The following is a 13,738-nucleotide window of genomic DNA, read 5'->3' as shown; positions in this document are numbered from 1 at the left end:
ATAGTATTTCAAATCACCTCACACAAGTACTGTAGCACAATATGTATTGTGAAAACGTAACTTACAAATTTGTTTGTTACATAACTGCACTCAAAAACAAAATGTAACACTTTAGAGCCTACAAACCCACTCAGTCCTACTACTTGTTCAGCCAATTGCTAAGACAAACAAGTTTGTTTACACTTAAGGGAGATAACGTTGCCTGCTTCTTACTTACATTCCAGCCACCATTCCAGAGGACATGCTTCCATGCTGATGACGCTCATTAAAAAAAACAATGTGTTAATTAACTTTCTGAATGAACTAGGGGGGGGGGAGGGGGGGGAAACAGACACACACACACCCCGTACATCTCCTGCTGTTTTACCTGCATTCTACCCTATATTTCATGTTATAGCAGTCTCGGATGATGACCCAGCATGTGGTTCATTTTAAAGAATACTTTCATTGCAGATTTGACAAAACGCAAAGAAGGTACCAATGTGAGATTTCTAAAGATAGCTACAGCACTTGACCCAAGGTTTAAGAATTTGAACTGCCTTCCAAAATCTGAGAGGGATGAGGTGTGGTGCATGCTTTCAGAAGTCTTAAAAGAGCAACGCTCTGGTGTGGAAACTACAAAACCCAAGCCACCAAAACAGAAAATCAACCTTCTGCTGGTGGCATCTGACTCAGATGATGAAGTTGAACATGTGTTACTTTGGATCTTTATTGAGCAGAACCTATCATCAGAATGGACACACATGCTCTGGAATGATGGTTGAAGCATGAAAGGACATATTAATCTTTAGTGCATCTGGCACGTAAATATCTTGCAACGCCAACTACAGCAGAGCCATGTGAACACCTGTTCTCACTTTCAGGTGGCACTGTAAACAAGAAGTGGGCAACGTTACCTCCTGCAAACGTAAACGAACTTGTTTGTCTGAGCGACTGGCTGAATAAGAAGTAGGACTCAGTGGACTTGTAGGCTCTAAAGTATTACATTTTTATTTTTGAATGCAGGTTTTTGGTTTTTTTAACAATTCTACATTTGTAATTTCAACTTTCATGATAGAGATTACACTACACTTACTTGTATTAGGTGAATTGAAAAATACTATTTTTTTACAGTGCAAATATTTGTAAACAAAAATATAAAGTGAGCACTGTACACTTTCTATTGTGTTGTAACTGAAGTAAATATATTTGAAAATATAGGAAACATCCAAAATATTTAAATAAATGGTGTTCTATTGTTTAATTACTTGACAGCCCTACTTTTGTTGTTAAGACAAGTTATTTTGAGTCAGAAACCTGCAGAAAGCAAGTGTGGTTTCTCAGACTTTCTATTGATAAACCAGCATTCACACACAGTTCTTAAGCGCCCTGAAATCTAAGTATTCATTCTCTAGATATTAATATAACATACACAGCATGGAACTCAAATGCTATGAAATTAGATCACACCAATAAGATGTCACTTAGGTCAGATACAAAGAGGGGGGTGGGAAATCAATCTTGAGCAACACCAGTGTCAATTCTTCCCGAATCAAATTTCAATGAATTCCATAAAAAAACAGATGGATAAAAATCAATGACTTAAAAAAAATCAGATTTTTTAAAAAATTGGTATTTAAATTAAATACAGGCATTTTTAAAATAATTCTAAAGTTGTTAAATTTTTTAATTACAATTCAATTTGAAATTTAAAATGTATGTTGAGGACTAAGCTGATATCTATTAAAGTCATTTAAATTAAATAAAAAGATTACTATTCAGAAGTACACAGTTGTTGCCAAGTTTTAAAAAAGTCACTGGCTAATAAACTGGAATCTGAAGCGCTAAACTGGCTTTTGGCAGCAGGAGCCTCCTTCTGCACATGGAGACGACTCCTTAATTACAGTCTACTCATCTAGATGTAGTCCACGAAAGCTTATGCTCTAATAAATTTGTTAGTCTCTAAGGTGCCACAAGTACTCCTGTTCTTTTTGCGGATACAGACTAACACGGCTGCTACTCTAAAACCTGTCATCTAGATTAGTTCAATTACTAGCTCATACCAGTCAAGAATCCAATTCAGTTGAAAAAGCAGGGAAGCTTGTTTTTTTCTACCAATCAGAAGAACAAAGGGGATGAGATCTACTAGTTCTAAAGTCTTGAAGGACATGGTGATCAGATACAATCAGTTCAATTAAATAATTACAGATAATACTGCCTTTGTTTAATAAAAAAGTTTTAAATGCAAGACACATTGGAAAGATTGTGTATCCATTAAAGGTAGTTTTATTAAATAAATAATAAAAACGCTGTTTTTGTGCATTTCTAATTGATTTTGAATTTCCATCCAAATAGAGATTGACACAAATTGCAAGCCAAAAATTAACCTAGTTAAAATGTTATTCTATATACTTTCTTAAATAAATGGGAATACATATAGTGTATACTCCTGGTTAGCAAAGAGAAGCACCAAATTTAATTGCAGAGTGACATGTTTTAATGGTTACCCATGAGAATCAGCCTCTCTTTAATAAAAAGTACAAGTTCAAAACACAAGTGTATAGATTTAAATCAATCCACCCTGTAAGAAACCTATACGTACAATCTGAAGTAGGAAAGATTTCCTCACAAGATGAAGTTTTATGATTTCTACTGTACAAATGCATATGTATATTAAAGGTGCATTGCCTATCCTTTCTATCCCATTCATACTACTTTCCAAAATAGTAACCTCTCACTGAAAGCAGAGGATAGGAAACTGAGTTATGTGCACGCCATGATTCTTCATCTATAAAATCGCATTATAGAATCTAAAATATTGGATTATCATAATTGTGTTTCTACTCTTTACGGTTCAAATCGTGAACAAAGGGTAAACTCATGCAGGGGTTGCCTCAGGTATGCCCCAGTTGTCTTTGGGGCAATTAACTCAAACTCAGTATCAACATTACTGAAACAAAATTAAATTAGTGGCAACAATCAGCTAACGTGATTATTCTTTCCAACCAAACAGCTTTTGACAACATCCCAGCTGTCAATAGACCATACTGACTTCTATTCAGCCACCAAACCCTATGGATTACATTTACAATTGTATGCATTTCAATACAAATTTTTTTACAGTTCACTGAAGATCTGGGGGCAACATAAAATAAGGTTAATATCAAACATGGAACACTGATTGCTGAATTAGTGAAATGACTAACGTAAGCCTTAGTTTATTTCTGAAGCCACTGTAAAAGCCAAGGGTCTCTCCAGCAGAATTCAGATAAAAAAAATGCCAATTTGTAAACCGGGCCTTAGATTATGATGAAGTTAAAAAAAAACCCACTCACACACCCCAAGAGATTTAGGTTGAAAGCCTATTCTGGGTCTGTGATAACCATGTAACTGCTCCAGCAGATGTCTCAGAATCTGAAAGAGCAATCATCTCAAGTTTTATTAAACAGTGCTAATTACATTAGTTTGAAAATGTAAGTATATTCAAAAACCTCAGTGCTTCTAATATACAAGATATGGGTTATTGCAATAACTCATTCTCATATCTGACTTTTGAAGTGTACAGTTACAAAAACCCAGCCATGTAAAGAATGGAAAATATAGAGAAACAATGTAAAGAGCTAATCGGCACTGCAACCACCAGTTCAGTTTTGTATCCACTAGAAAAGTTCACACACACACAAAAAAACAAAACAAAACAAAACAAAAATCAAGTGAACAAGTTCCAATGCCTACGTAAAGTACACTTGGCAGAGGCTGCAAACATGCTTCTTCACACTCCTGATTACATTAGCCTTTGCTAATGATATTTTGGGCAGCTTAGGGAAATGCAAGATGTCCTAACGCATACAGTTTCTTTCAACTATTAAAGTTGTCATCTGATATTAGTGTTCAATTATGTCCCTGCATTCTCTCATCAGGAGAAAGTGTAGTTCTATAGACCCAATCCTAAAGTTGGTAGTGTATGCCATTTTATTCAATGTGAAATAAAATTGCCCTAAAATAAAAAACACAGCCACAGTGCATATATGGTTAGCAACTCAAGTGAGGTTACCAATAACCTTTCTAGATTAAATAGATTCCAAGGCCAAAAGGGACTACACCAGGGGTAGGCAACCTATGGCATGCATGCCGAAGGCGGCACACTCACTACCCGGGTCCTGGCCACTGGTCCGGGGGGCTCTGCATTTTATTTTAATTTTAAATGAAGCTTCTTAAACATTTTAAAAACCTTATTTACTTTACATACAACAATAGTTTAGTTATATATTCTAGACTTATAGAAAGAGACCGTCTAAAAAACATTAAAATGTATTACTGGCACGCGAAACCTTAAATTAGAGTGAATAGATGAAGACTCGGCACACCACTTCTGAAAGGTTGCCGACCCCTGGACTACACTGTGATCTAGTCCAGTGACAGGCAACCTGCAGCCTGTCAGGGTAATCTGCTGGTGGGCTGCCAGACAGGTTGTTTACATTTGCAGAGCTGCCCTCATCTCCCAGTGGCTACGTTTTGCTGTTCTCGGCCAATGGGAGCCACAGGCACGTGCTGGTCGTTGCTTCCTGCAGCTCCCATTGGCTGGGAACAGCAAACCGCAGCCACTGGGAGCTGCAGGCGGCCGTGCAAATGTAAATAACTTGTCTGGCGGCCCGCCATCAGATTATCCTCACGGGCCGTGTGCGGCCTGCGGGTTGCCCACGACTGATCTAGTCTGCCCTCCTGTTTAACACAGGCCATAGAATTTCCCCATAATAATGTCTTATGAACTAGAGTATCTTTTAGAAAATCATCCACCGTCTATTTAAAAATCTGCCAGTGATGAAGAATCCACCACAAACCTTGGTAACTTGTTCCAATAGTTAAATCACACTCTGTTAAAAATGTATGCCTCATTTCCAGTTTGAATTTGTCTAGCTTCAATTTCCAGCCATTGGATCATGCTAAAACTCTGTATACTAGATTGAAGCGAACATTATATGGGGAATAAGCTCGATATGTACTTACAGAATCTGATCAAGTAATCCCTTAACCTTCTCTTTAAGCTAAAAAGGAGCTCTTTCTATGTCACATAAGGCATGTTTCCCTAATCCTTTCTTCATTCTCATGGCTTTCCTCAGAACCGTGATCAAATGACTGTTTCCTGATGCATTTTTAAAAACCAGTAGCCACCATGTTAGTCTGGTAATAAAGTCTTGTCAACCATCAAACAACAAGCTTTCAGAGGTGGGATGACAGTTTTTTTATGCTGTTTCTTGATTAAGTACCTGACCCGCATGATTGACACAAAGCAGGTACAATTTGAGGGTTTTTTTTTTTTAAATACAAAAAGCATGAAGCAAGCAACATCAGCATCTTGAAAGTTTGCCATTTTTAAATTAAGATTTAGTGTCAGTACTGTCCCCACATTACCATACCAATTTATTTTCAATTTAAAAATCTCTTCCCTGTTGTATGAAAAGCCCCAACAAACTGGGGATATAGAAACGGATATACAAAGTGTTATGTAATACAGAAAGTACACAAATTAAACAGTGAACTTGTGAGAAATATGTCATGTCCCTTGAAGGGTGAAGTACTAAGGACCTTGAAGTTGGTACAAGATATATCAGAAGCCTACCATATTGTGAAAAATCTCCGTTTCCTTCTCCCCGCCACACAAAAGGCAGCAAAGCTAGGAATCAATACTGGTATCAGTAGCATACAAGTAGCAATCAAAAGGTTCTCAGACACCACTGTACTGTCGTTTATACTCTGCTACACCACACTTTAATTGCTTCTCAAAGAAAGGGTGCACCACAGCTTTCCATAGTATGGTGCATTTGGAAGTATTCCATTTTTTAAAAACCTGAAAGCTGTAGCCATTAAGATGCACTGGATGATTGCAAATGTAGCAATGTTCATGTGCTAGAGCTTTGAGCATGCCATGCAAGTTTAACACTACATTTCACCATACTCAAAGTAAACAATCAACAACTCCTACTTTTATCTTTATAATGAATAAAGAATTTTAGAATCAGTTATACAGAAATTAAATTCCATGGCCTCCAAGTCTGGGGAATTGTGGGATCTTCAAAAGCACTCCAGTGACTTGGTAATTGTGCTCCTAAATCACTTAAGCACTTTTGAAAATTCTACAGTTTTAGTCATTCAACAGTATCCAGTAGAACAGTCAAGCAATTCAACCAGCTTTACTGAAAATTTCTCAGCTTATGGGCAACAAATGACATTCAAACTGCAAGTTTTCTGCCAAATCCATATGGTAACTGGGCCATGCTTTTGTTTCAATGACCATTCTCTTGCCTGAAGGATTAAATCCCTCGTCACCTGTGAAACTTCATCAAGATTATCTTGTTTTAAGTTCCATCTTCTGCTTTTGGAACACAATTAGCACCAACAACATCTTAACACACAGTTGTGACCAGCTCTGTGTCCACTGATGAGAGCTGAATGTGAATGGCTTGCAAGAGAGCAGGTAAAGTCAAAATGAAAAAGAATTTTAAATGGCCTGCAGTAGAAGCATTTCAGTGGAGATAATAAAAAAATATTCCTTTACTATTCTTATTATTAAACTAGTAGAGCTGGAGCACTCTTTAGGGAAAAAAGGAACGTCAGACTATGTTACAGCATTTTAGTTATTTAACCACAGTAGAACCTCCCAGTTATGAACACCTCAGGAATGGAGGTTGGTTGTTACTCTGAACAAAATGTTATTGTTCTTTCAGAGGTCTACAACTGAACAATGACTTAATACAGCTTTGAAACTTTACTATGCAGAAGAAAAATGCTGCTTTTAACCATCTTAAATTAAATGAAATAAGCACAAAAACAGTTTCCTTACCTTGTCAAAAATTTTTAAAAACTTTTTTTTAAAGTAGTTTATGGCTAACATAGCACTATGTTGTATTTGCCTTTTTTGGGGGAGGGCGGGTGGGTGTCATTGCAGCTGTCTGATTGTATACTTCCAATTCCAAATGAGGTGTGCGGTTGACCGGTCAGTTCATAACTCTGGTGTTCGTAACTCTGAGGTTCTACTGCAGCATGCAAAATACTGCTAAGATTATTTATAAATGCAGATTTCTAGAACAGCATGTATGAATTTCTGAAAGCTGAGCTGTATAGACAGCGACAAAGCTTTTTTTGTTAGTAACATAACTGAGTAATAGCAGCCACCTACTGCACCCAAAATATCCACCCTTTTTAGATCGCAACAGTTTAGTGACTGACAAGGAACCCTTCCATATTGTTTGCAAGCAGTTATTGCATTTACCACAGACTAGACTACAGAGAAGTTTTGTACTAACATGATAACCTCCGAGAGGTAGCTTACCAGAGTAGGAACTTAATGTTCCTGGAAACCAGGAATAACTTCAAGTTATTTTGAAATTTGATAAAAAGCTATGATGTGCTGAAGGGGGCTCACCAAAGCACGCTTTGTTCCTTCTCTAATTCATATGCAAGCACTGGGAAATTTGTTCTTTATAGTGGCAGTTTCAATCTTTCAGCTGCTGACTCATGGAACAGAGTAGCAGCAGAATAAAGTAGGTAACGGAAAGGAAAATAGGGTAAAACTACAGATGGTGCTGGTTGGGAAAGCAGCAGTATCACAGCTAGCAGTGAAAGCTGATAATAAACCCCTTTCCCCCACTACAGGAAGATGTGCATCTTTGTTTTTGCTGATGCCAGGGAACAGGAAAAGCATGTGGCTTTGTAGGTTTCTGTCTTCACTACTTCCTGCAGACTTTAGGAGCAAATGAAAGCAGGCAGTTGCCAATGAGGTCCCAGATGAGAGCAGAGGGAGCACATGCAGTGAAATTGGGACAAGTTTACTGGGATACACACAAACATCACCTTTGTGAACATTACACATTTGCACTAGAGCCGCTACATCAATTACTGACCAATTGATTAGGTTAACTTCAGCATAGACAAGACCCAAAAGGGCTCAATGCTCACATCTCATTCAGTTCCAGAGCCACTAGATCAGGGGTGGCCAACCTGAGCCTGAGAAGGAGCCAGAATTTACCAATGTACATTGCCAAAGAGCCACAGTAATGTCAGCTTCCCCCCCCACCCCCCCCCCCACACCAGTAGCCCCATCGATCAGCACTCCCCCTTCCCCACACTGCCTGATCAGCTGTTTCGAGGCAAGCAGGAGGCTCTGGGGAGTGTGTGTGTGGGGGGGAAGCAAGGGCATGGCAGGTTCAGGGGAGGGGGCAGGAAGTGGTGGAGTGGGGGCAGGGCCTGTGGCAGAGCCAGGGTGTTGAGCAGTGAGCACCCCCTGGCACATTGGAAAATTGGTGCCTGTAGCTCCGGCCCCAGAGTCAGTGCCTATACAAGGAGCTGCATATTAACTTCTGAAGAGCCACTTGTGGCTCTGCAGCCACAGGTTGGCCAGCCCTGCACTAGACCACTTATAGAAGCATCTATTAAGATGAAGTAAGAAAACAGGATGAGATGGTTTATCACAAAACCTCTTGAGAATTCAATTTGACAGGAAGTAAAGGGCACAAGGGGGTAAAAGTCTCAAAGTTCGGAGGGTTGATTGGGTGTATGAATCCCAACACACCGGTGGCTAGATTGGATCACAGAAGGGGAGAGATGATTTGAAGGAGCCCCATTGTAAAATACTGGCAACACATCAGTAAGTCTAATTAGAATTCTGTCACAGGAAACAAGAATCAGTCTAAACCTGTGGTTTATGAGTCATACTATATTTAAAAAAAAATGAAGCTTTAGCAAGTTTTAACCATACCTGAAACAGTAGAAGTTTTTTTTAAGACATGAAACACCCTTTAAGTGTATTAAGGAAAAAGTAGTAATTGTCTTGACTGATTTACTAAGTAATTTCAAATAAATCTTTATAAGAAAACTGCTTAGAATTGTTAGACCAGATTTTTAATTCAGAAAAAAAATTCTAGGTGGCAGCAAACATTGGAACGTGTACGTATTTCCACACAACCCAGGAAGATGTTCCCCCTTGTCAGATGAGCTAGAATTCTTGGCTTGATTTTGCTTCTCAATTACTACTGAAAGAGACAGCAATAAATACAAGTCTCCTAATCCGAGTGAGTACAAGTTTACCTCCTGGCTAAACTAGAAATACTTGTTTATTCGTAAGAACTGATAAGAACAGATTTAAATTTTATTAGAGAATATTTAAAAGAAATAAACGATACAGAAAATTTGAAGCGTAAGTTATTGGTCATTGGGGGTAACATGCAGAGTAAGGGGGTATGTTGGTGTTTTGGGGCTGGGCAGCACACATAGTATATACACACTGCAATGTCCCCAATGAGGGGTGGGTAACCGGTGGGCGGGATCAGGAGACAGTCGATAAACGGTGAGGGTCTATCACCCATACGGGAGGTAGAGACAGTCATGGGTATAAGTAAGCGGGCTGGGTAATGGGGATGGGGTGACCCTCACGTGGCGGAATTCAGCTAGGTTTGGTGGGTTTAGGGCTCAGGGGATAGGGTCCAGCAGGGGGTGTGTGTGGGTGCTACGCTTGATCTTAGCTCATAGAGAGCCGAGAATATTCCTGTCCTAAGATGCCTGAAATATTAGATACCACTTGAAATGTTATTTTATTATTACATTGGTAATAAAGTATTCAAGATTATTTGCTACATGTTTCCAACTGCATTACACATCTAGCTTTCTGCAGCCAGAACTTTCATTGATCATGTGGAATAGGGTGCTGCATGTTCTGCACTGCTGATACAGATCGAGCCCCCACTGTAATGCAGTATATTTGCACCATTGCGAACATCTAGAAGACATGGACACTGTCGTCGTCCCCCAATAAATATATATGGGCATTTCTGTACTCCAATATTAATATTCATCTGCAGTACCTCTTACAAGCTTAAATCTTTGTAGTTTTGCATTATTCCATGACTGCATCTCTACCACAAAGGCAGTCTGAAGAGTACTTCTGGAAGTAAACAAAGCCTAATTTTCTACAGATTTAATATTTACATCTTCACTGAAGATGACTTTATATTTTATACAATATAAAATATACATTTTATTCAAGACCCCCTCTAAAGCTATTCAACTTCTTATAAGTCTCCTCTTGACTGAAGTAACACAGAAGTTTGTGACCACCACCCAACTGAGCACATCAAAGCAGATAATTCAGTTATCACTCGGTCTAATCTGGATGCTTTCAACTGTTTTATTAATCAAGAACCACAAAAGGAAGAAAGAAGCTTTCTTGTTTTTCCTTCCAACCCTATTACTGCAGACAGAGGAGCATACTCACATGATGGTGCAGACAAACTTGAGCTCAAATCCTCCTATAGCCCCCATAACTACAAGACAGTGCTGCATATTGATCTCACCCCCGCCTCCCATCCTCCTTTTCCACACTTCACCATGACAACATCCCTGCGTCCTTCAGTCGAGTGGTGCAATGGCTTACCCCACACTCCAACATAGTGTCACACATAGATCTCCCACACCCAAACCTACTATCTCACTCCCAAGCACAGAGGTACATACAGATTTCTTGTGCGTCAAGGGTTACGAGATGTATCCCCAGTTCCTCAACTCACCAGCACAGTGGTGCAGATGGACCTGAGCTCAGACTCCACCTTCTCCCGATAGTCCTTGACAAGCTGCATCTTCTTGTCGTTGGTGTCTGTTTTCTGCTCAATGCTAGAGATGACCCTCCAGGCAGAGCGCCGCCCCCCCACTACGTTCTTGTAGGCCACCGAGAGCAGGTTGCGCTCCTCGTTGGATAACTCAGCACCCTGTTCGGTTACTGCCTTCATGCAGGTGGCCATATCATCATAGCGCTCAGCCTGCTCAGCCAGCTTGGCTTTTTGGATCATCTCGGTCTTCTCCATGGTGGCTGGCAGTGGGGAAAGCACAGCAAGGCTGAAGGAGAGGCTAGGGCTGTCACACTGTCAAGAGGAAAAGGCACCTCAAAACCTGCAAGGGAGGAAACAGATTAGCCATGTCTCTGGGAGCCAAGAGCTGCAAAACACCACACTTTGCCCCTCCCCAAAACTGAGAAGACACCAAACCAACCATCTCCCCAGGAACCAAGAATCACAGGCCACACGGGGTCCCCACCACTACACCACCCCAAGAGCTATCCTGGAATGAAGAATCCCAGGCCTATACAATCAGCCCATTTCACGGGGAATTGGTTACAGGAGAGGGGAAGTGCACCTATCTCCAGAGCCTCTCAGAAAGGTTAATAACCCAGACCACCAGGACAGGAAAAAAGATAACATAATCTCTCCCCACAGGAGACCAATCTAGAGACCAGATGGTGGAAAGAGGCACTCCAGCCTCCTCAGAATGGCTTTTGTCTCCACCTCCACTTTCCTCCCTCTCACCCCTGTGTGCACTAGCAGGGCTTGCAGCCTGCGGTTAGTCAAGATATTAGAGGGGGGGAGGGGAAGAAACAGACAGCTGGAAGTCATTAACCCAAAGGGGCCATCCCCAGGAGCCTTGCCCAAACCCTTCCCTCTAGGCGTGGGGGTCAGAGTGGTTTGTCTTGAAGGTGGGAGCACTAGAGAGGGGCAGTAGATGAACCACGAGCCCCAGGACAGACACAGGAGGACGAACAGGCGCAGAGGACACGGGGAGAAGGCGGTTACCTAGTGCGTGTCTGGAAACACAATGGCTTCAAAAAGAGAGAATCTGAGGGCAGGGGTAGCAATTCGTGCTCCCGCAGGGCAAGTAGGGGCATCGGGAGGGGCGCCCGTTCCGGGCGGATTGGGCAGACACGTGCGTGTGTGGGGGGGTCCCTGAGATGAGAAGACAGAATAAGGGAACCTTTGTCCCTTGGCGAAGGAGGGGGCGCGGGACGAGGCCGGGAGATCACGGGGAGCCTTTCCCTAGAGCAAAGAGAGGGGATGAGGCGCCGGCACTGGGGCAAGCGGATCCGCGTCCCCAGCGCGAGGCAAGGCGGCTTCACGTCCCACGCGGGGAAGCCCCTAGCCGAGTCTCCCTGGGGGGACACCGAGACTCTATCCCTCGGGAGAGGGCGGGGACGGGGGAGTCCCATCCCCCGGGGGGGCGCGGCGAACAGGACTCGCTCAGGCAGGGTGGGTGGGGTCTGCAGGCTCAGGCCAGAACGGGCGGGGGGAAAGTCAACTCTGTCCACGCCTTGGGCCCGGCCCTGCGCTCTCCCGGGGAGAACGGGGCTTGGCAGCTCTCTCCGGGGCAGGGCACGACCCCTGCCCGGGTAGGCAGGAGGAGCTGCCCCCCAGGGGGCCCCGGACGAAGGGGAAAGCGTGGTGTCCCGGCGGCCCCGCCGGGCGTGAAATGGCGGCGGCGCTGGCGGCATCTCCCGCTCCCCGACGCGGCTGGGGACTCCGCGCCGCTCTCACAAAATGGAGGACGCAGCGACCCCTCTCATCCCCGTGGTCGACCTCAGCCCCCACTCACCTGGGTCCGCTCCGCTAGGCCGAGCCGGCTGGCGCCGCTAGATCGGGTGCGCTCCGCTCGGGGCTGGGGCGAGGAGAAAGAGCCGCTCCCGTCTCAAGCGAGAGCCAGCGCTAAAGGGCGTTGGCACAAGCAACCCTACCCGCTGCCAGACCCGCGCTCACACGGCCAATCCGAACGCCTGCTCCGAGCCGGGGCCCACCCTCCGCGTGATATTAGCCAATCAAGACTTAGCGCGCCGTCGCGGGGGCGGGCACAGGCAGGGCGCAAGCTCGGTTGGCCCGTGGGCTGCGGCTGGGGCCACGGGGTTTCCTCCAATTACATCCAGGGTGAGCTGACGTCACTGTCACCATGGTGATACTGCTACAACCCCCCTCCCTTCCACGCCCTGCCCTGGCACTAGGAGCCAAGTCTGGGCGCGGCACGAGACAGTGCGGAGGCGCGGCTGGGGCGGCTCGTGCTGCTGCGGTTGGGAGGGGGAGAGGGAGACTCGGAGGCCGGAGAGCGGGTGGGAGCGTGGGAAGCTGGGTGTGGGTGTTGCTCGGGGGAGCGTGCACCGATAGAGGGGAGCTGGGGGTGAGTGCTGAGGGGGAGTGTGTACCGATAGACGGTGGGTGTTACAAGGGGGAGCGTGCACCGATAGAGGGGAGCTGGGGGTGAGTGCTGAGGGGGAGTGTGCACCGATAGACGGTGGGTGTTACAAGGGGGAGCGTGCACCGATAGAGAGGAGCTGGGGGTGAGTGCTGAGGGGGGAGCACGCACTGATAGAGGGGAGCAGGGCGTGGGTGTTGTACAGGGAAGCATGCGCTGATAGAAGGGAGCTGGAGGATGGATGCTGAGGGAGGAGCATGCACTGATAGAGGCGAGCTGGGGGAACGCTGATAGAGCAGAGCTGGGCGTGGATGTTGCACAGGGAAGTGTGCACTGATAGATGGGTGTTGAGGGTGGAGCGTGCAATGGTAGAAGGGAGCTGGAGGATAGATGCTGAGGGGTGAGTGTGGACTGAAAGAGAGGGAAGTGGGGTGGTGCTGAGGGTGCAGCGTGTACTAATAGAGGGAGAGCTGGAGGATGGATGCTGAGGGGGGAGCATACACTGATAGAGGGGAACTGGGTGGTTGCTGAGTGGGGAGGGTGCACTGTTAGAGGGGAACTGGGGATGGGTGTTGCACGGGGATTGAGTGGAGCTGGGGTAGGTGCTGCAGTGGGTGGGTAGAAGTGATGGAATGTACTGAGAGAGTTATGACTGGAGGGTAGGGAGGTGGATGTGAAGGCTAGTTAAGTGTCAGTGCTGTTGGAAGTTTAGGGTGCTGTGGAAGTAGGTACTGGGGTTCAGAATGCTACTGAGGATATGACA

The 13,738-nt window shown here is 44.2% G+C and overlaps 1 protein-coding gene across 1 annotated transcript in view; it reads right to left on the bottom strand.

The window, feature by feature from the left end:
* The window catches only part of YWHAQ (tyrosine 3-monooxygenase/tryptophan 5-monooxygenase activation protein theta), a 47,105-nt gene extending 34,429 nt beyond the window's left edge, over positions 1 to 12,676 (bottom strand). Inside the window, exons 1-2 of the mRNA XM_005287736.5 lie at positions 12,388 to 12,676; positions 10,539 to 10,917 (exon numbers count right to left, since the gene is read on the bottom strand). Coding sequence (XP_005287793.1) covers positions 10,539 to 10,832 — 294 coding nt within the window. The 5' untranslated portion in view covers positions 10,833 to 10,917; positions 12,388 to 12,676. The remainder of the gene's footprint in view (positions 1 to 10,538; positions 10,918 to 12,387) is intronic.
* Positions 12,677 to 13,738: the final 1,062 nt, after the last annotated feature.

The sequence above is a fragment of the Chrysemys picta genome, chromosome 3 (genome assembly GCF_011386835.1).
Source record: "Chrysemys picta bellii isolate R12L10 chromosome 3, ASM1138683v2, whole genome shotgun sequence".
NCBI lineage: Eukaryota > Metazoa > Chordata > Testudines > Emydidae > Chrysemys > Chrysemys picta.
This window is presented reverse-complemented; position numbering and strand designations above follow the sequence as displayed.